At 39.7% G+C, this 20139-nt stretch overlaps 1 protein-coding gene across 1 annotated transcript in view; it reads left to right on the forward strand.

The window, feature by feature from the left end:
* Positions 1 to 20139, forward strand: part of Adgrg4 (adhesion G protein-coupled receptor G4) — a 122359-nt gene that overhangs the window by 88293 nt on the left and 13927 nt on the right. The window contains exons 13-18 of the mRNA XM_040743909.1: positions 6120 to 6254; positions 11662 to 11781; positions 12934 to 12979; positions 15440 to 15543; positions 16933 to 17054; positions 18062 to 18330. Of these exons, the coding sequence (XP_040599843.1) occupies positions 6120 to 6254; positions 11662 to 11781; positions 12934 to 12979; positions 15440 to 15543; positions 16933 to 17054; positions 18062 to 18330 (796 nt within the window). The remainder of the gene's footprint in view (positions 1 to 6119; positions 6255 to 11661; positions 11782 to 12933; positions 12980 to 15439; positions 15544 to 16932; positions 17055 to 18061; positions 18331 to 20139) is intronic.

Genomic DNA, 20139 nt, shown 5'->3' on the forward strand with positions numbered 1-20139 from the left:
AACTGAGGATGACCTTGACCTTCTGATCTTTCTGTATCTACCTCCTAAGTGCTGAGCTGATAGCCATGGGTTGCCATACCTGATTTAATTTGAATGTTTGTAACTCACTTAAATGTATTGGAACTTGTCTCAGGTTTTGTGTCCATGAAAAAAGTGTACACTTTATAGTTCTTAGGTATATTATAGCATAAATATTAATAAGGTCAAGGTGGTTGATAATATTCTGATCATCTATGTGCTTACTAATATTTGTCTTATTTTCTAGTTGAGAGGACTATTAAAATCTCTAATTTTGTAAAAACTATCTATTTATTCCTTTAATTCTTTTAATTTTTACATATTTATTTAATGTACATGTATGTTGTTGGATTTTCCTAATACCATCCATAATCATAACTTACTTATCATTATAGAATACTTATCTCTGATGTGTTTCTTTGAGACAGGGTTTCTCTATGTAGTCAGGATTGGCTTTGGATTAGCTACATGGCCCTGGCTGGACTGGAACAAGTGAGCCAGAATTCTCTACTTCCTATGTGCTGCAATTATATGTGTGTGCCGCTATGCCTGGCAGTCTCATCTTCCTCACAATTGTTTTAGGATACATGTGTGTGAGTATGTGCATGTGTGTGCTCACTATCTTATTGATGTCTAAAGTACAATACTTGCAGGTAGCATATAGTTCATGTTTGACCTTTAATGCTTAATATAATTATTGACATGATTAAACTTAAAACTATAATTTTATATTTTTTCTATACATTTTGCTCTTATTCGTCAATTCTTCCTTTTTGTCATCTTTTATTTCATTTAAAATATTTATTATATTTCATTTTAATTTTTATTTGTATTTACTCTTTATATTATATTAAATAGGCAAATAATAGTTTTACAAAATAATTGATTTTATTTATGACATTTTCATGCAGTGAATTTTGGTTGTGTCTACACCCACCCTCCTCTTGTTGCACTAGTTCCCCTCTTCTATTGGTCCCTCATTCCTTTAGATAGTCTCCCTTATACTTGTATGCCCCTTTAAAGTTAATACTCTGCAAAATGAAAACATGTACTATTTGTGTTTCTGAATCGGACTTATTTCACTTAACATGACAATCTCCAGTTACACTCATTTCCCTGTGGCATATTCCATTCTTCTTCATGGCTGAATAATATTTTATTGTGTACATAAAACTACAATTTTAATCCATTTATATGTCAGTTGTCGCCTCAGCTGATTCAATATATTTGCTATTATGAATAGTATCACAATAGACATGGGGGTACAGGTATCTGTCTTACATATGACTTTGACTCTTTTGGGTGTATACTCAGGGATGGCATAGGTAGATAATATGGCTGTGCTATTTTGGTTTCTGATGGAACTTCCATACTAATTTCCATAGTAGCTGAACTATGTTATATTTCTGACAACACAATTTGTCCTTTCTATAACTATGCCTTAATTACAGTTTCTACTGCTGTGATTAAATACCATGTCCAAAAGGAAGTTGGAGAGGAAGGGGTTTATTTGGCTTAAACGTCCATATTGTGGTCCATCATTGAAGGAAGTCAGGACAGAAACTGAAACAGGGCAGGAACCTGGAGTCAAGAGCTGATGCAGAGGCTGTGGAGGCCAAGCTGTTTACTGACTTGCTTCCATGGCTTACTGTATTATAGGACAAAGGACCACAAGTCCAGGGATGACATTATCTGAAATGGGCTTGCCAATCTTATGGAGGCATTTTCTTAATTGAGGTTCCCTCCTCTTAGATGACTTTAGTTTGTGCTAAGTTGACATAAATTATGCAATTTTTATAATAAGAAAATTGTATATACAGATTTTAATGTTTGTTCTAGAGATTAAAATATACAACTTAGTATTTTCATAGTCTAGTTAGAGTTAATATTGGCTGCTTCACAAAAGTAGGAATTTAAAATCATAAATACCTTCTTATACTCCTTATTTTTTTAATTTTACATATTAACCCCAGTTTCCCCTCCCTCCCCTTCTCCTGCCACCAACCTCCCCCCCTTCCATGCCATCCATCTCTCTGAGGGGGCAAGGCCTTATTTGGCATACCAAGTTGAGACAGGACTAAGCCCCTCCCCCTGTATCAAGGCTGAACACAGTATTCCACCATAGGGAATGAGCTCCAAAAAGCTGGTTCACACAGCCAGGATATGTCTTTGTACCAATGCCATGGGCCCCTGTAATATATCAAGCCACACAACTGTCACTCACATTCAGAGGGCCTAGTTTGGTCCCATGCTATATGGGTTAATTTTTTCTTTTTTATAATTTATATATTCTTTTAAATTTCATTTTACATTCCAACCACAGTTCTCCCTCCCACCCCTCCTCCAGACCCCCATTACCTCCCCCAGCCCACCCCAGTCCACTCCTCTTCATGGGTAAGGGCTGTCATGAGGAGTTAACAAAGTTTGACACAATAGATTGGAAAGAGCCAAGCCCCTCTCCCAAGCATTAAAGCTGAGCATGGCATCCCACCATAGAGAATGGGTTCCAACAAGCTAGTTCATGTACCAGGTTTGTATTGTGGTCCTACTGCCAGGGGCCCCCTCAGATAGTCCAAGCTTCACAACTGTCTCCCACATATGAAGGTCCTAGTTGGGTCCCCTGGAGTCTCCACAGCTGTGGGTCTAGAGTTCACGAGTTTCCATGAACTTGGTTCAGCTGTCTCTGTAGATTTCTCCATCATGGTCTTGACCTCCCTTGCTCATATAGTTCCTCTTGCCTCTCTTCAGCTGGATTCCTGGAGCTCAGTCTGGTTCTTGGCTGTGGATCTCTGTATCTGGCTCCATCAGGTGGATGAAGGCTCTATGATGATAGTTGGGGTAGTCACCGATCTGATTACAAGGGAAGGCCAGTTCAGGCACCCTTTCCACTATTGTTAGGAGTCTTAACTGAGGTCATCTTTGGAAGGCTATAGATTCTACAAGAGAATTTTTATGATTATTTATTCATTTACTTATTTATTTGAGTTTTTTTAGACTGGGTATCATTGAATAGTCCTGGCTGCCCTGGAACTCATTATTTGGCCTGGGTTAGCCTGGACTAATATAAATCCACCTGTTTCAGCCTCCCAAGTTCTGAAGAGCAGACTTCCATCTAGCATCATTACCTGGGTACTTAGTGAGTTTGTGTTTATCTAGCATCATTATCTGTATACTTACTGAGTTTGTATTTGCTATCCATTTCTGAAGAGCAGACTTCCATCTAGCATCATTTGCCTTTAGCTTCGCACGCTTCACTTAACCTTTCTCACAGTCCAGGCTGGTCTTGTGATGAATTATCTTAGTTTTAATTTTTCTGAAAACATCTTTCTTTGATACAAAGAATATTTTGTTTTGTTTATTTCAAGACAGGGTTTCTCTGTGTAGCTTTGGAGCCTATCCAGGCCCTCACTCTGTAGACCAGGCTGGCCTTGAACTCACAGAGATCGGCCTGCCTCTGCCTCCTGAGTGCTGCGATTAAAGGCGTGCGCCACCAACACCCGACTTGATTTGAAGGATATTTGACCCCACCCACACATCATGTTTTGAAAATCTTTCACTCTTTTCTGGTCACAAGCTTCTGGTGAGAAATCAGTATCTTTTAAATTTCATTTCTCTGTATGAGATGTGGAATATATTATTTCCACTGATTGGCTTTTAATGTATTCATAGATATTTCTGCAGTTTGACTATTATGTGCCATAGTGTGTTTTTCTTTGTATTTATCCTGTTAGGATTTGCTGAGTTTCAAGAATTCATAATTTACTATTTATTCAGATATTGTTTCTTCACCGTGTTTTCTGTCCATTTGAGACTCAAATTTCATGTATGTGTGACCTTTTAATATGTCTTCAAAAGTCCTTGAGATTCTGTTCAATTTTTTGTTGTTGTTTTGTTTTTCGAGACAGGGTTTCTCTGTAGCTTTGGTGACTGTCCTGGAACTCACTCGGTAGACCAGGCTGACCTCGAACTCACAGAGATCTGCCTGCCTCTGCCTCCCAAATGCTGGAACTAAAGGCATGATCCACTACCACTCAGCTTCTGTTCCTATTTTTAATTATTTTATCATCTGTTTTGTGATGGGATAATTTCTGTTCATGTATCTTAAAATTCAGTGGCATTTATTATGGTCTTATAACTGTTGAACTCATCTAGTACAACTAAAATATTCTAATGGTCATCTTAAAATTTTCTTTTACTCTGTTGTAGCCTTCTTGTTCTTATTGTTTGTTGTTTCTGCTTTTCTAGTATTATTCATTCTTTGCATTAGTTGAAAGTATATTTATATTTTATTTTAATTACCTGAGCAGAAGTATACTTGACACTTTAAAATCATTGACTGCTAATTTCATTTTTTGGTTGTGAGCCTAGCCTTTAACAAATCTCTCCAGCTGTCTGTTAATTTTAGTGTTTGTGTCCTCTCAAGATTGTTATCCATCAATTGTCTTTGTAGTTGAAAATGGATCATATGCATTCTCAGAAGATTTGGATTGCATTCTGGACATTTTGAATTTTCTTATGTGGAAATTCCTGTCTAATATATTTCTCTGAAAATTATTGATTTGATTATAATGGACTATTAAGTAGTCTAGAGTCAAAGTAAACTCCATGTCTTAGGTGGCATTTCAAATCTCAGTTGAGTCCCTTCATCTTTATTTGGAGTTTGTTCTCTTCATTTATGACTCAGAGACCAGGCACATAATCTGTATAGAGTTTAGCTCTCTTCATTCAAGATGTTTCCCATCCTGTCCTTTCAACGGTTGTGATTCTCTTGATACTTTGCTTCTGATTCTTCACAATAGGAATAAGTAGACTTCTCTAGCAGCATTTTCAGATGTCCTTCAAAGCAGTACTAGTTTCAGCCCAGCCTCAACTGAACAGCCAAAGACATGTAGTTTATCTTGTACTTTTACCTTTTTCGGGGTGCTTTCTATACTCCAGAATTTATCTGCCAATGTTCATTTTCCTGGGCTTTCAAATGACCACTAATATATATATATATAGCTGCTATATGCAGGAAACTCTTCATCCATTAAGAGCTATTTAGCCATACTAGAAGCAGGTGTTGACCTCCCTGTTTACACATGGAGTCTCCATTATAAACATCAATAGATAAACAGATCATCAGCCCTAGTCACATTCTTGGTACCAAATTGCCTATATTCTGAAGCTAAATCGTGACCTGTCCGGTCATCAACTGACTGAGTATGGGTCATCTGTGCTAGCCAGTCCATGGGTTTTACGTTCAACAAGTTATTCTATAAACATTATACACTGTCACACATACCTCCCTTACTCTACACCCAACTAGAGCAGCATCATGAATAACAGGAAAATTTTAGGATCAAATCACATGTATTCATTCAGTTACCTACTTGCTTTATGACCTCAGGATAAATCTTTTAACTTCCCTGAGACTCTGTTTACTAATATCCTATTACAACATACTTCTCACGTTTGACAAAGATATGGAAAATGCAGGAAAGGTGCATTACACCCATTTTTGCCTGGAAGATCCAGGTTTATGATTGCGATTTTTAATAAAGCCCATTTCCATTCTCAGAAATTGTCTAGTGTGTACCAAATACTATTTATTACAAATGAAACCAGCATGTCCTTCTAACCACGAGTCTCTAGAAGAATTGCTAAAGGCTGATGCCTTAATTCCCTGGCTCACTTTTAGTGAAAGCATTGCTCAATGGACTGTGCAGCAGGTGCCTAATAGTACTGCATAGTTTGTTTTTCCTGCTTTCAGAACAATGTGGAAGAAGGTAGCCTGAGGTTTCAACTCCACTTTATTTCTTAACACTGGGGGAAGTTACCTAATTCGTTATTCTTCTCTTTACTACATATGTGGACTTAGGTGAAAGGGAGAGAACCTTGGAAGGAAAAGTGTGTGTGTGTGTGTGTGTGTGTGTGTGTGTGTGTGTGTGTGGTGTGTGTCTATGTGTGTGTAGAAAGTGTGTGGCAGCCCATGGAACCAGGCCCCACCCCTCAGCTTCAGTCCTCTGTGGGAGCTCTGAATTGGTTGGGATGGGATGAGGAGAGGATGTCACTATGATGGGTGAAGACTCCAGCTTTCATTTCCTGATTTTTCTTGGCAGATTTTCCTTGGTGGTATCCCTCTAAGGAGGGTGTTGGCTTCCATATATTTGCCTAAATCACTGAGGGAAAAAGTTCCTCTTAATGGCTTACAAACCATCTTGTTTAATTTTTTTGGCCAAACTTCACTCTTTAAGGTAAGTTCATGCCTCTGGTAACTGTCATGAACTGACATGGTGACTCACTGTAATTATGAACTCCTGCTATTTTCATGATGTTCTGTTTATTTTAGAATATGCTCTGATTGATTCTGCAAGTCTTTCAGCACAACCTCTGGCCCTCCACATGAATCAACATCTACTTTAATGATGGTTTACACTTCTGAATTTTCACAGCTCCTAAGCTTTGGATGGGACCTTAAGGGTTATCTGGTGACCAAATAGAGGTCTTAAGATGTTTCAAAGCAAGAACAGAACAGCACGTTCTCCTACTGAGATTGCTGCTTCCAACTTATTATTCCCTCCTCCATCTCTCATGGCTTCTAGCTCTGAGTGATCTAAACCTCACCTTAAGCTAGAGGCAATGGAACGTGGTCTCGGGGAGCAGCTTCTGGGATTTGAAGCCACCATTGCTGTTTTCTACCTGTGTGATTTCTGGAAAGTGATTCAACCTCTGGGTGCTGTAGTTTCTTGTAATGTGAAATAGTCTAAGAACAGGACCTTATGGACCTGTTAAAGTATTGAAGGAGTTAATAACTGTAAAGTGCTTATGATATTGCTTGGCACATCCTAAGCATTGCGTAAATGTTTGCATTGCTGTTGTTTTTATAGGATTGGGTCTCTGCCTAGGACCACTCTATGTCATCATGCTGTTGAGATGACAGCAACCAGAGATGGCATGAAGTTCAAGACAGTGAGCACTGTTAATTTGAGACAAGCTCTCATCATGGATTTCTAACTGGCCTGGGACTTTCTTTGTAGACCAAGATGTCAGAGATCCTATAGCTTCTGCCTCCAGAGTTCTGGGATTAAAGACATGCACCATCACACTCAGCTTTAGTTATGCCTACTACCCCATTTATTTCTCATTGGAAACTGAGGCTCAGCAAAATAGTTTTTGCCTAAGGTCACACAGTGATGAAGTGGGATGGTTAGGAATCAAGTTCAGGTTGTCTAGTGTCAAAGTTCTGACATTTGGATTCTTTTTTCTTTATTAGTTGTGTGTATGTGTGTATGTGTGTTCATTCATGCTTGTGTGTATAGGCACACACATACATAAACACATATGGATGTATGTGTAGGGGCTGCATATGCACATGTGTATGTGTGCATGTGGAGGCCTAAGGTTGATGTCAAGAATCATTGTTAATTGTTATTTTACCTTCTTCACCATTGCAATGTCTCCTAATCAAACCCAGAACTTGCCAATGTGTCTAGCCTGGGGATCACATGTGACATGTGTCTGCCTTCCAAGGTTGCAAGTAGAGGTCAGCCACCATTCCCACCTGACATTTTATATGGATTTTTTTATTTTATCATTTTTTATTTTAATTTTAAATAGCTTGTTTTACATGTCAATCCCAGTTCCCTCTCCCTCCCCTCCTCCCGCACTCCCCTTCCCCCCCCACCCTCCCACCCTATTGCCAAATCCTTCCACATAGGGGATATCTAGAGTCTGTCATTTTACTCTGGGTAGGGTCCAGGCACTCCCCTAAGAGTCCAGGCTGAGAGAGCATCCCTCTTTGTGCTATAGGCACACGAAGACTGTTTGTATACCAGGGATAGACACTGATCCACAGCTCAGGGCCCCATAGGTTGCCCAGGCCTTCTCACTGACACTCACATTTGGGGGATCTAGATCAGTCCCATGCTGGCCTCCCCACTGTCGGTCTGGGGTCCAAGAGCCCTCCCCCTGTTCAGATCAGCTGTCTCTGCTGGTTTTGCCAGCCCATTCTTTGCCAATTTGCTCATCGCTCCTCTCTCTCTGTCACTGGGTTCCTTGGGTTCAGTTCAGTGATTGTGTGTTTGCCTCTGCTTCCATCAGTCACTGGATGAAGGCTCCCGGATGGTTATAGACATCAAGTTCATTATCAGGAATGGGCATTCGAGGTGGTCTCTCCACTATTGCTTAGCTTGCCAATTGGTGTTATCCCTTTAGATCACTCGAGGTCACTCTGGTGCCTGATCTATATTCGATCCTATGATTCCCTCTTCCCCCTATTCTACCCCCACTCCCTCAACTTCCTGTTCCCCCATGACCAACTATATGGGTTTTGTGGATCTAAAAATTGGTCCATTGCTTTCACAGAAAGAACGTAGCCACTAAACCATCTCCCCAACCTCAAGGTTCCAATATTTGAAATTAATACATTAATTTGTCCAAATGTGCTTGTATGTCTAAGGAATTATTCAAAGGAATAGATTCTTAGTAGTCTAATATCACAGATCTATTGGAAGAGGATATTATATTGGTCTAAAAAATAAGGCAGATAATTTTAGCATCTACCAATGTAAGTGTACCACATCACCACCAAATGTGTTTGCAAGGCACTCTGTTTCCCTGGCATTCTGTAATCATTCTTCTCTCTAACTAAATTTTATTTGTTCCTGTAGTTATAGTTCAAATCCTACCCAGGATGCCTCCCCAGAATTAATAACTCCATTCTCTCTTCTCTGTACCCAGGAAAAATTAGTGAACAAAATATTGTAATAATTATTTAAAATGTGTTCCATAACTGTCTGAACCTTTTGGTATTCTTGTCACTGCTGTGTGTCATCAGAGATGCCATTATTTTTGGTCTTAATTTCCCTCTTTCCTTCAGAGGGCTGTGCTTGTCTCTCAGAATAAGAGATAAACTTACTTTGCATAGATTTCATACTTAATAAGTAATTTTGATTCACTAGCACCTTCCATTGAAATAGACTAAAGACCTTCGCCAAAATTAGCCTACAGACGTCATAGCGCTAGATGAAGACGGGTTAGAACCAGCTTGGCATCAAATTCAGAGCTGAAAGCTCCCTCATAACTCACAGTGTCCATATCTTCATTGTGCCAATGAGGTCACCAAGACCCAGAAATGGGAAGGCTTTTGCTGAAGGTGACACAATTCATTCCTTCATTCACTCAATCATCTATTCATTCATCAAATAGTCATTTCATCCCTACTCTAGGTCTTCCATGGTACTGGGTGCAGGGTGATGGATGCTAAGTGTTGGGTGATAAGGCTTCAGTGTTAAGTAAGAGTGAGGTGGAGCCTGCTCTCATGGATAATACAGTGAATTAAAAGAGGACAGAAAGTACAAGCTTCTAACATTAAAAGAGTGACATGGGCAGTGGCATCTTGTTCCGCCATTGAACTTGGGGTGGTAGGCACACCTTAGGGCCTGGCTTCAGTGTGTGCAGATGTGACCCCCTACCAGGAAAAGGAGGGGCTGGCTCATGTTGGGTGCCAAGTGAAGATGGGTTAAAGGAAGTCCGCAATTACCCAGATGAAGAATTAACAGATATTTATTTGGGGGGTCATTAACACAATGATGGTAAATAACCCCCATGGTCTTGCTGCTCCTGGTGATGCAGCCTCTGCCCTTCAGAATGCTTTGACCACAACCCAGGAGAGCTTGAGCCAGCCCCTTCTCTTCCTTATAAGGGGTCACGTCCACACACACTGAAGCCACACCCTAAGGTGTGGCCACCAGTCCAAGCCCATTGGTGGAACAATATTCCACCATAATAGGTAAGAAATATGAATCCAGAAAAGGGATCAGTTAAGTGGGTTTTTATGGATGTTTCCTCCTTTGACCTTTCCACTGCAGAGAACTGTATACCCTAAGCTAAGTTGGAGGATAGTTAGAGGTCATCTGGTCTACCCTCCTTCTTCATGTAACCAATGACCCAAAGAAGAGAAGGTCTTTGGAAGAACCAGAGGGCCTAGGCTAGCACTTGGTTTTTTTTTTTTGAGTGTCAGTAAGACCTTACCACCATCATGGTTTGCTGATGTTCTGCTTTAGCAGGCTGCCTCAGGGAACTCTGAAGAGAAAGAGATACTAAGCCATCAGAGTACATATTTGTTATTTGTCTAATTTTTAGAACTTAAGCAAGAAAGGATTGGTTTTGGTTCATAGTTTGAGGGTACAGTCCACCACAATAAGGAAATACTTGTGATAGAGGTTTGAGAAAGCTGGTAGTGGAGCCCAAAATGAGCTTAGCCATTTTTCTCCTTTTTTATTCATTCTAGGACTCCTAGTTGAAAGAATGGTGCCACCCACATTTAGAGTGGGTCTTCTGCTTCAATTAGCCTAATCTAGATAATCCCTCAAAGGTATGCCTAGAGGCCAACCCAATCTAGATGATGCTTCTCAGACATGCTCAGAAGTTTATATCCTATATGTTTCTAGATCCTATCATGTAGCAGTATTAACCATCAAACGACTGTATAGGATGAACACAAATGGTCATTAACAGAAAGTAGGGCACTTCCAAGTTGACTAAGACCACATCCATGGTTACTCAACTGCTTAATTTGATTAGGGATAGCTAGGCACACTATTTTACCTGTGGTATCTTCTAACGATGCCAAGTAGGCCCTTCAGTTGCTGTCATCTGAACATCGGGCTTTCTTAGTAGAGAATTTTCTTCATCTCCCTCCAATCTTACTCCAGCCTATCTGTGGTTTTATATATGCAACAAAGTAGATAATCAATTAGCTAACTGGCCTTCTGCAATCTTGGCCTTTGGAACTTTGGCCTTGTTAAATAGAGAATCTCATATCTTTACAAATATATTTTAGTTTGCTGTCTTTAAATCAATATATTTGTAGAGATATGGGCCACTCTAATTAACAAGGTCAAAGTTCCTGTCCTGCCACTCATTGGCTGTGTGATCTTTGTACATACAGGTACTAAGCCTATCCAAACCTCAGTTTAGCTGAAAAAAAAATGTCCATGTGATGTCAGTGAGAGCTGAAAAGTATGCATGTAGAAAACACTTAGACAACTATCTGGATCACAGAAGCCAAAAGAGCCAATGCCTGCTATATAGACCATGCAAGGTGTGCCAGGATATAATGTCTGGACTTGGGCCTCAGAGCTTGTGGTCTTCCAGAGTGGAGCTGACTATCCTTGAAGACATGCTCCAAGCTGGATGTTGACAAACATACTTTCTTCTCCTCTGGGGGATAAACAATGAAATGGCTTGTAACTAATTCATGATAGATTCAGATTCTTTATTAGAAAAAGTTGTTCTTATAAGGATAGTCAAGACTTAGAACCAAGTTAAATTGTGAAATGTTTAGATCTGGAGCATTACCAAAGGACAGAACATTTTACTTTGCTCCAAGGGCAATGTTGAGTAGCTGCTGCAAAGCCAATGTTGGTTGGATAGATTTGTTCTAGATGGATGAATAGATAAATTAATGAATTGTTCTAGTTTTTATAATCATTGAGCCTTATGTGAAGAGCAGAGGTGAACTGAGTAACTGAAAACTCACCCTTAGATTGTGATTTTTCTACACTTTTGTGCCCAAATTGTGTAGCACATCACCAATTGTAGATTGATAATGCTTGTATAAGAAATTAGACATTTAGGACATTTATGTTTCATTTGCAGGCCAAAACCATCACTGCTGCATTAATGACATATGTTGTGAGTGCAAGCATCTCAAATATGTCCATTCAAAACTTAGCTGATCCAGTAATTATCATTCTGAAGCATATTCAAGGAAACTGGGTAATATATCTATTTTCATCTGGGAAGCAAGAAGGACTCCTCTGTGGTTTTCCTGTTGAAAAAATAGCCAATTAGCATTCAATTCAAAGACTTCATGATGATTTTCTAACTTCAGGTAGCAGAAATATGTTAAAACTGCATATTTCTAGAAACAATGCTGTACCCTCAAGGGATCTGGAGTAGTAGACATTTTAGCAAGACAGTAACTAATAATAAGCAGACATCTTGGTTATAACAGTAAAATCCTTTAAATTCCATTCATTTTTTGAGTAAGATAGACAACAACTTCATTGAAAATAACATTTATATTCTTCGGTTTTCCATGAACATTAAAACATGTATTAATTACCAAAGGATTAAAATGATAATCATATGGAATAATATAAGGCATATATTACTAAATGATCAATTTCAGTTTTAATAAAAAGAACGAGTTACTGTTTCATTCTTTGGTGTTAATATGTGTCCAGTGTGAAATTTTAATAGCTCCTTTCTTTCCCTATCTATGAGACCATATGGTCCAACATATTTTCCACTAGTCTTAAAGGAAGAGAAAGGAGAGTGGGAGAGGGAATTTGAAAAACTGATTGAAAATAAAACATGTTGGGTGGGTAAGATCTCTCAATTTCGACTGTGACTATGACTCTCAGATCATTCCTGGGAATTAACTTTCCTTTACCTCCAGTCGCTCCAAGATTGTAGGGACTAGGGAAATTTTTAGGAATCTTCAATAGGCTTAATGAGTAGGCAACTAAGCAATGTGTCCATAAAGAATGGTCACAGCTGTGAGGCCCAAATTCCAAAACCTCATAAAGAACACCTACCATACGTCAGTCTCTGATGGGCTATCTACAGCTTCCCCCTGGGCCTTGCACCAATTGGCAGATCCTAATGTTACTAAATGACACATGCTACATTGCCATGTAGTGACATGCTGCTTTCTTTTCAAAGTAGAGAGCTAGGTGGAGTTAGACTTAAAACCAAGCCATAAATGGTCTCTCTCTTTCTCTCCTCTGTGTGTGGGTGTGTGTGGTTACATGTGTGTACACTTGTGTCTCCACTGACTAAAAAACGTGAAAACACTTCTGTGTATTATTCTGTGCAGTAACCATAGCAAGGAAAGCTATTTAACTGTAATTTGCATTTTTTCAGAATTATGATCAAGTTTCCTGTGCCTTTTGGGATTTCGACACCAACAGTAAGTATTTATAGAAGTAGACATTGATCTATCTGGTGCTTGAGGGGGAGGGCAGCTATTGTCTAATCAGGGACCACAGAGCACTCTGTATGACCAAGATACCCTATATGACTTTTAGGGCATGGAATTTAAGAAAATTCCTTTTTTATTATTTTAATTTTAAATAGCTTGTTTTACATGTCAGTCTCAGTTCCCTCTCCCTCCCCTCCTCCTGCATCCCCCACCATCCCCCAAGCCTCCCACCCTACTGCCAATTCCTTCCACATAGGGAATATCTAGAGTCTGTAATTTCACTCAGGGTAGGGTCCAGGCACTCCCCTAAGAGTCCAGGCTGAGAGAGCATCCCTCTTTGTGTTATGGACACACAATGTCTGTTTGTATGCCATTGATAAACACTGATTCACTGCCCAGGGCCCCATAGGTTACCCAGGCCTCCTCAGTGACTCTCACATTCAGGAGGTCTGGATCAGTGCCATACTGGCCTCCCAGCTGTCGGTCTGGGGTCCAAGAGCTCTCCCCCTGTTCAGATCAGCTGTCTCTGCTGGTTTTGCCAGCCTATTCTTTGCCAATTTGCTCATCGCTCCTCTCTCTCTGTCACTGGGTTCCTTGGGTTCAGTTCAGTATTTAATTGTGGGTATTTGCCTCTGCTTCCATCAGTCACTGGATGAAGGCTCCAGGATGGTTATAGACATCAAGTTCATTATGAGGAATGGGCATTCGAAGTGGTCTCTCCACTATTGTTTAGCTTGACAGTTGGTGTCATCCCTTTAGATCACTAGAGGTCACACTGGTGCCTGATCTGTCTTCTAACCTATGATTCCCTCTTCCCCCTATTCTGCCCCCCACTCAACCTTCCTGTTCCCCCATGACCTGCTCTCTCTTCCTCTTCTCCCCCTCTCTTCTTCCCAGCTCCCACTCCCCCCCATCCCTCACCGTGTTCCCCATATGTTCAGAAGATCTTGCCTTATTCCTCTTCTCTGGGGTACCATGCATATATCTTAGGTTCTTTCCTGTTTCCTGGACTCTCTCTCAGTGGAAGTACAGACTGGCACTATCCTGATCCATGTCTAAAATCCATATATGAGTGAGTTTTTATAATAGAAACTAAAAAATAACCCAACTTATAGATAAGCAAGATTGGGAAAAAAAAAAGAAAATTGGAAGTACCAGTGCCGAATAACTGTGAACTATTTGAAGAGGGATGAGGAGCTATCCCCTGGCTCTTTCTGTGTACTTTCTTACCAAGATTGTCACCATTTACTTTCTTCCCCTCTTTTATAATGATGAGTCCTAGGGTAGTCCCTATGTCCTGTAAGGGACCCAACCTTTTAATCATCTAATTGGGGAGATAAGACTTCTTCGTTAATCCTGAAAATTCCTTCTTGCTTGCATAACTGCATCTATGAAGGTGCTGGGTGTGATTACTGCTGACTGGATTTCTCTTAGGTTTGCTATCTCCTCTGGAATCTCTAGGGTTAATGCCAAATCTCAGAGAATTCTCCCACACAACCAGTCTCTCCTAGGAATGTCATGGTTGCTGGTGAGAAAATGTTCTTCTATCAAGGGAGCTCTGCTTGGGTACTTTTCCCATCTAGAAATCTGAGAGAAAAGAGACACTCTCCTTCTACTTAGCTCCTCAGGGACAGAACACTACCTCTTTCTGACAAGCAGAAACAATATGTCCTCCCCTGGCTCCCCCAAAGTCTGTCAGAAAAATGGTCCTATAAAGTGACAAGCTCTGTCCTCCACAGCTTCAGTAAGTTTATCCCTATGTTGATTCTTGGCGGTTGTTTCCATTCCCAGGAGACTCTTGGCTTTCTAGGCTGGGAGTCTAGAACATCTGGAATCTATAGCATCATTCCAGGGTGACAACTCTGCTCACACCTGGATACCTGTCCTGAGATAAGTGTTTTGCTGCACTAACACCCTAAACAAGCTCTAGACCCCAAGATCTACAGGCGCTAATGGGCTGAAAGCATCTCTAGACTGTGATCACATGATCCCATTAAGTTTCTGGGTGCAACTGGCTGCTTGTAATACACCTGAGTTGGCTAGGTGGCAGCCTATATTCCAAAGTCTAGGTCCTTCTGAAACATCCAAATCTGTCTATTTATTTTATTGGCTACTTACATAACATGTCGCTCCAGTATGGTGGCAGGAACAGTTGCTAGATTAGAACCTAGTTTAATCTGTAGAGTCATGGTACAGAAACAGGAAAGGTGAGTGACAACAAAGTTAGACTATTCAGAAAGTCCCACCACCACCACCCTGCACCCCTGACACACACATCAATTTGGCCTATTAAATGTAATTTAATTTTGCTGTTCAATTGTATCTCTATGTTGCTGTCTTAACAAACAATGTTAATTATAACACACGTTTGGATGGTTCATATAATGAAAAATTAAACATTTCTGAGAAAAGTAAAATTGCTTTGAAATTCCCTTCTGTCTCCCGCAGATGGGCTAGGTGGATGGAATTCATCAGGCTGTAAAGTAAAGGAAACCAATGTAAATTACACAATCTGTCAGTGTAACCACCTCACCCACTTTGGAGTTTTAATGGTGAGTTGCCTCTTTATCATTCTTCAATGGAATTTTGACAACTTTTAGTAGGTTCAAGCTATTAATCTACATGTAAACTAAATAATGAAAAATGACATACAAGCAGAAAAATGGTTCTCTTTCCATGTGTTTACTAAAATGGAGAATATTGAAACAGGTGTTTATTTTTCTCTTTGTAAAATTAAGGCTCACTCCTCCAATTTTAAATGATAACTGAAGAAGCTCTGTATAACACAATGCCAGCGTGTAACCCATGTTTGTCTGGGGCTCATGATCTTCCTGACATAGTCTCTCAAGTAGTGGGTGCATAGAGATGCCCATCCACACCTGAATTATGTTTTGTATTTCCTTGAAACTTTCATTCAACATATTCAAGGCCAAACTGTGTGAATTTTGTTTTGCTCACTCCTGCCTAGAGCTGTACTGCATGCATCAAAAGCCTCATGCTCCTGTTCTAGCTCTATCAGCAATTAGCTTTGTAGTTTGCTTTGAGGGGTTTTATTTGCTTGGAACTTAGATCTTTCTTCTGAAGTGTGAATGATAGAAGGGAGAGTTTCTGTTATCTCAACACTACTGATACTTAGAGCATAGAGTTCTATGATGTGGAAAACAGTTCTGTGCATTGTAAGATGGTTAGCAGCATCCCAGGCCTCTACCCAATGAAGTCACTAACATCTTCCTCAGTTGTGACAACCAAAAAATATGTCTAGGTACTGGCAAATGTCCCAGCAGGAGGTATATATTACTTCTAATTGATAACTCCAAGAATAGATTAGTACTTCCTAGATTTTATAAAATATGTCCTAATTTCTTATGATATATAGAACCATAAGTGTATAACAAAAGCTATGGACTTTCTTCTCAAACCAGTGCACTTATATATTCAAATAATATTGCATGTCATTGCAGATCTTTGGTGATCTTCAGATTAAGACATGACTGGACTATTAATGTACACAAAGGACCACTTTATCTCTTAATTTTATAAAAATTATTTAAGGTCTAAGGAAAAGGAACATATTTTTTCTATTATGTGTAGTATTTTGGGGGACACTCAGTTCAGGTAATGATTCACTTTGCATCCCATATTCAAATCCATTAGCTTAGTTATATTTTCAAGTGCTGAACATGCTAATGATAATGAAGCCAGGGACTAAATGTTCTTTGAGTGTTGTTGATAGCTTTCCATGCTCTGTACACAGTAAGCTGTCCTAGGCCTGGTCAAACTGTATATGGTCTTATCACATATCCACTCACATCAACTGAGTACATAAGAGCTATAAAAGAGGTGCTATATGTTCTGGGAACCAACTGTTTATGAGCACCAGAAGCATTTTACTTGAAACATGTTCTGATAAATGTGTAAAGCACTACATATTGCAATTCTAGGATTTGTCCAGGTCTACAGTGGATGCAGTGAATGAACGAATATTAGTGATTATAACTTATACAGGATGTGGGATCTCCTCCATTTTCCTGGGGATTGCAATGGTGACATACATAGCTTTCCAGTAAGTTATACAACTTAGCTCTGTGTAAGTTGAATTTGGTTTGATGGATGTGTTGTCATTGAAACCTTGTTAAATTCATGAATATAACACAACAGAAAGAGGTTACATCATTAGATTATGAAGTGCAAGATTTAAAAAGAAAAATAACTTATTGGAGTATTTTAAAAGTGAGGTTTGTGATCAAGAATAAAATTCCTCTACCCTTATACAAGGACAGAGTCCATAAAAGGAAAGGTCTAAAGTTTCATTAGAAACAAGAACCCTTTTATCAGAGGAAAAAAAATTAAGTTAGCAAAGGGCAACCACAAATTGGGAGATGATATTTGGATGTGTGTGTGTGTGTGTGTGTGTGTGTGCGCGCGCGCGCGCATGCGCGTGCACATGCAAATTAAAAAGCAAGACACAAAATTGACCAAATGGACCAAAGAACTGAATGAACACATCACAGAAAAGGTTGCCCATGGGCAGCCCTAATTTGCATCCAAATGGTTAGTAAGTATGTGATCATATAGTATGTTTCTCAATATCTTTACTCATCACAGAATTACTAATTAAAGCCATAATTGTTTGTAAAACTGACCTGAAGTTGAGAGGGAGTTGAGTGTGGGGAGTATAGGAGTAGTGAGAGGAGAAAATGGAGGTAGATATGATATTGCATTGTAGAACTGTATGTAATTATCAAGTATAAAAATGAAGCAAACAAGAAATTAGTTTTATTAACAATAAACAAAACAACCAACCAAAAAATCCAAACCCCACAGTTACATGCCTGGGTATCTACCAGACTAACACAATTTTAAAGTATCAACAGTAGAGAGTATTCACAAGAAAATGAAGCCCACGAATTGCTACAACCATTTATTATCCAGAACTCCTCAGGGAGGGATGGAGACTTATGCTCCGCTAATACCCAGTTCTTGTTGTTTTACTGTCTAGATGAGATGTGGCAGTACTTAATTTGGAAAAGAGGTTCCACCTGGCCTAACATTTGTTTATTTGTTTTAAAGCAAACTTCGAAAAGATTATCCTTCCAAAATCCTGATCAACCTATGCACAGCGCTACTGATGCTCAACCTAGCATTTCTGGTTAATTCCTGGCTAGCATCGTTTCAGAAAGTGGGACTATGTATCACAGCTGCAGTGGCACTTCATTACTTTCTGCTTGTGTCTTTGACTTGGATGGGCCTGGAGGCAGTCCACATGTACTTTGCTCTAGTCAAAGTCTTCAATACATACATTCCAAATTATATCCTTAAATTTTGTCTAGCTGGTTGGGGTGAGTATTCTGGCATTGGACTTGATATCTCTTTTTAAATATTGTCTTTTAAAAAAATTTAGCTCCATCTCATTCTAGTTTTCTATTTTCTTTGCCCTCCCTCTCTCTCTCTCCCTCCCTTCCCCCCTCTCTCTCTCCTTTCCTCCCCCTTTTCCTCCTTTTTCTTCTTTTAGAAAATCTGAGACTGGGTAATTTATGAAGAGAGATATTCCTTCTAAGTTCCAGAGGATGGGAAGTAAACGATCAAAGAGTCCATATCTGGCGTGGGACATTCTACTGTGTTACAATACAGTGGAAGGCATCAGGTGGCCATGGGTGAAGGGAAGGTGGCAGACGTATCTTTTTATAAGGGACCCACTGCTGAAAAAATGTGAACTTATTTGTTGCAATAAAACCTTAATCTAATCCTGAAGGCAGGTCCTTTATCACCTAACCAACTATGTAAGATTTCATTTCTCAATACTGTGGCAATGGGGATCAAGTTTCCACCACATGAACTTTGGAGAACCTGTTCAAAGTACAGCAGGCACCATTTTGGCATGTTATTTCAGACCCATCTCTTACTGGTGTAGTTCAGGAGTTAAGGATTGCATCACTGGAGTCTGGGTGTGCATCTCTCTTTCTGCTTATGTGGTTCTATGTGTTCAACTTTAAAACTTTCGAGTAATGAGTTTGTGTGCTGTATTAAAGGCTGGATCCATAATGACAACTCTGTGATATTTTATCCTTCCCTTGACAGAAGTCTCAACAATACCTATTGATGTAATAGTGAATGCTCAGCTCCCTATTACAGGTGCCAGCCAACACTCTTAAGTGCTTTTTGTGTCCATATTGTCTTCACTGCATCTGTATAGAATGGATCCCATTCCATAATTCTCACTGAAGACATGAGGATAGAGGGGTTTGTACTTGCTAAAACACACACCCAAAGATATGAGCCAGGGAGCCTCTTTCCAAAGTTTGAACTTTTAATACTGCTGATTTTTCCATATTGATTAAGGGAGAGGAAAATGACTTCAAATTAATAACATGATCTTTAGACACTCATGATTGGACCTTTACCATGCCTTTTGACTGTCAAGCCCACTGTTGTCCTTGGGAGAAGCCAGGATGGAAATCAGCATGGATGCATCCTTCTCTCTCTCACCCTTCTCCTCACTAATCATTCTCAGTTCCACTCATAGATCTTTTCTCTTTCCTTTACTCCCTGCCATACATGATGATGACTCCTACAGCTTGTTTCTTATCTCTTGAGGCATCTCATTTTATATTCCTTCCTAAGATACAGGGAAAGGCTGGGGATTGTAATCAGAGGCAGGAAAATATTGAAAAGTATCACGTATAATCACAAGCTAAGGTCAAGCCAAGGCCAAGGTCTGACTAAATAACCAGTTGAGAAAGATACAATGAGCCACACTTAGATATATCTACTATTTACACAGTGAATGGGGGAGTAGCTCAAATTGCAGACCTCCATTTCTCTCCCCATGCTCTGAAAAGAATAACACCAAAGAAAAAGCAAACGGATGACATTGTACAAGTGGTGGGTTTCTCCATGGCTGAGGGGTCAGTTCCAAATTGAAGTTAACTGCTTTTCTACTGTATAGCTCCATTTTCAGGGGGCAGGGTATAAAGCCCCACACCTCTGAAGACCCAAGAGGTGATAAGAAAGTGACTTGTGACAACTTCCCTGAGGAAAGAGGGAAAGGAGGGGATATCACCCCCAAACCTCCTGTCTTCTCCCATTGGTGAAGACCCATAATACATTCTATCAAAACTGAGATAAGCTGATATGGAGGTCTTTGCAGT

The sequence above is a fragment of the Mesocricetus auratus genome, unplaced genomic scaffold (assembly GCF_017639785.1).
Source record: "Mesocricetus auratus isolate SY011 unplaced genomic scaffold, BCM_Maur_2.0 Super-Scaffold_100003, whole genome shotgun sequence".
NCBI lineage: Eukaryota > Metazoa > Chordata > Mammalia > Rodentia > Cricetidae > Mesocricetus > Mesocricetus auratus.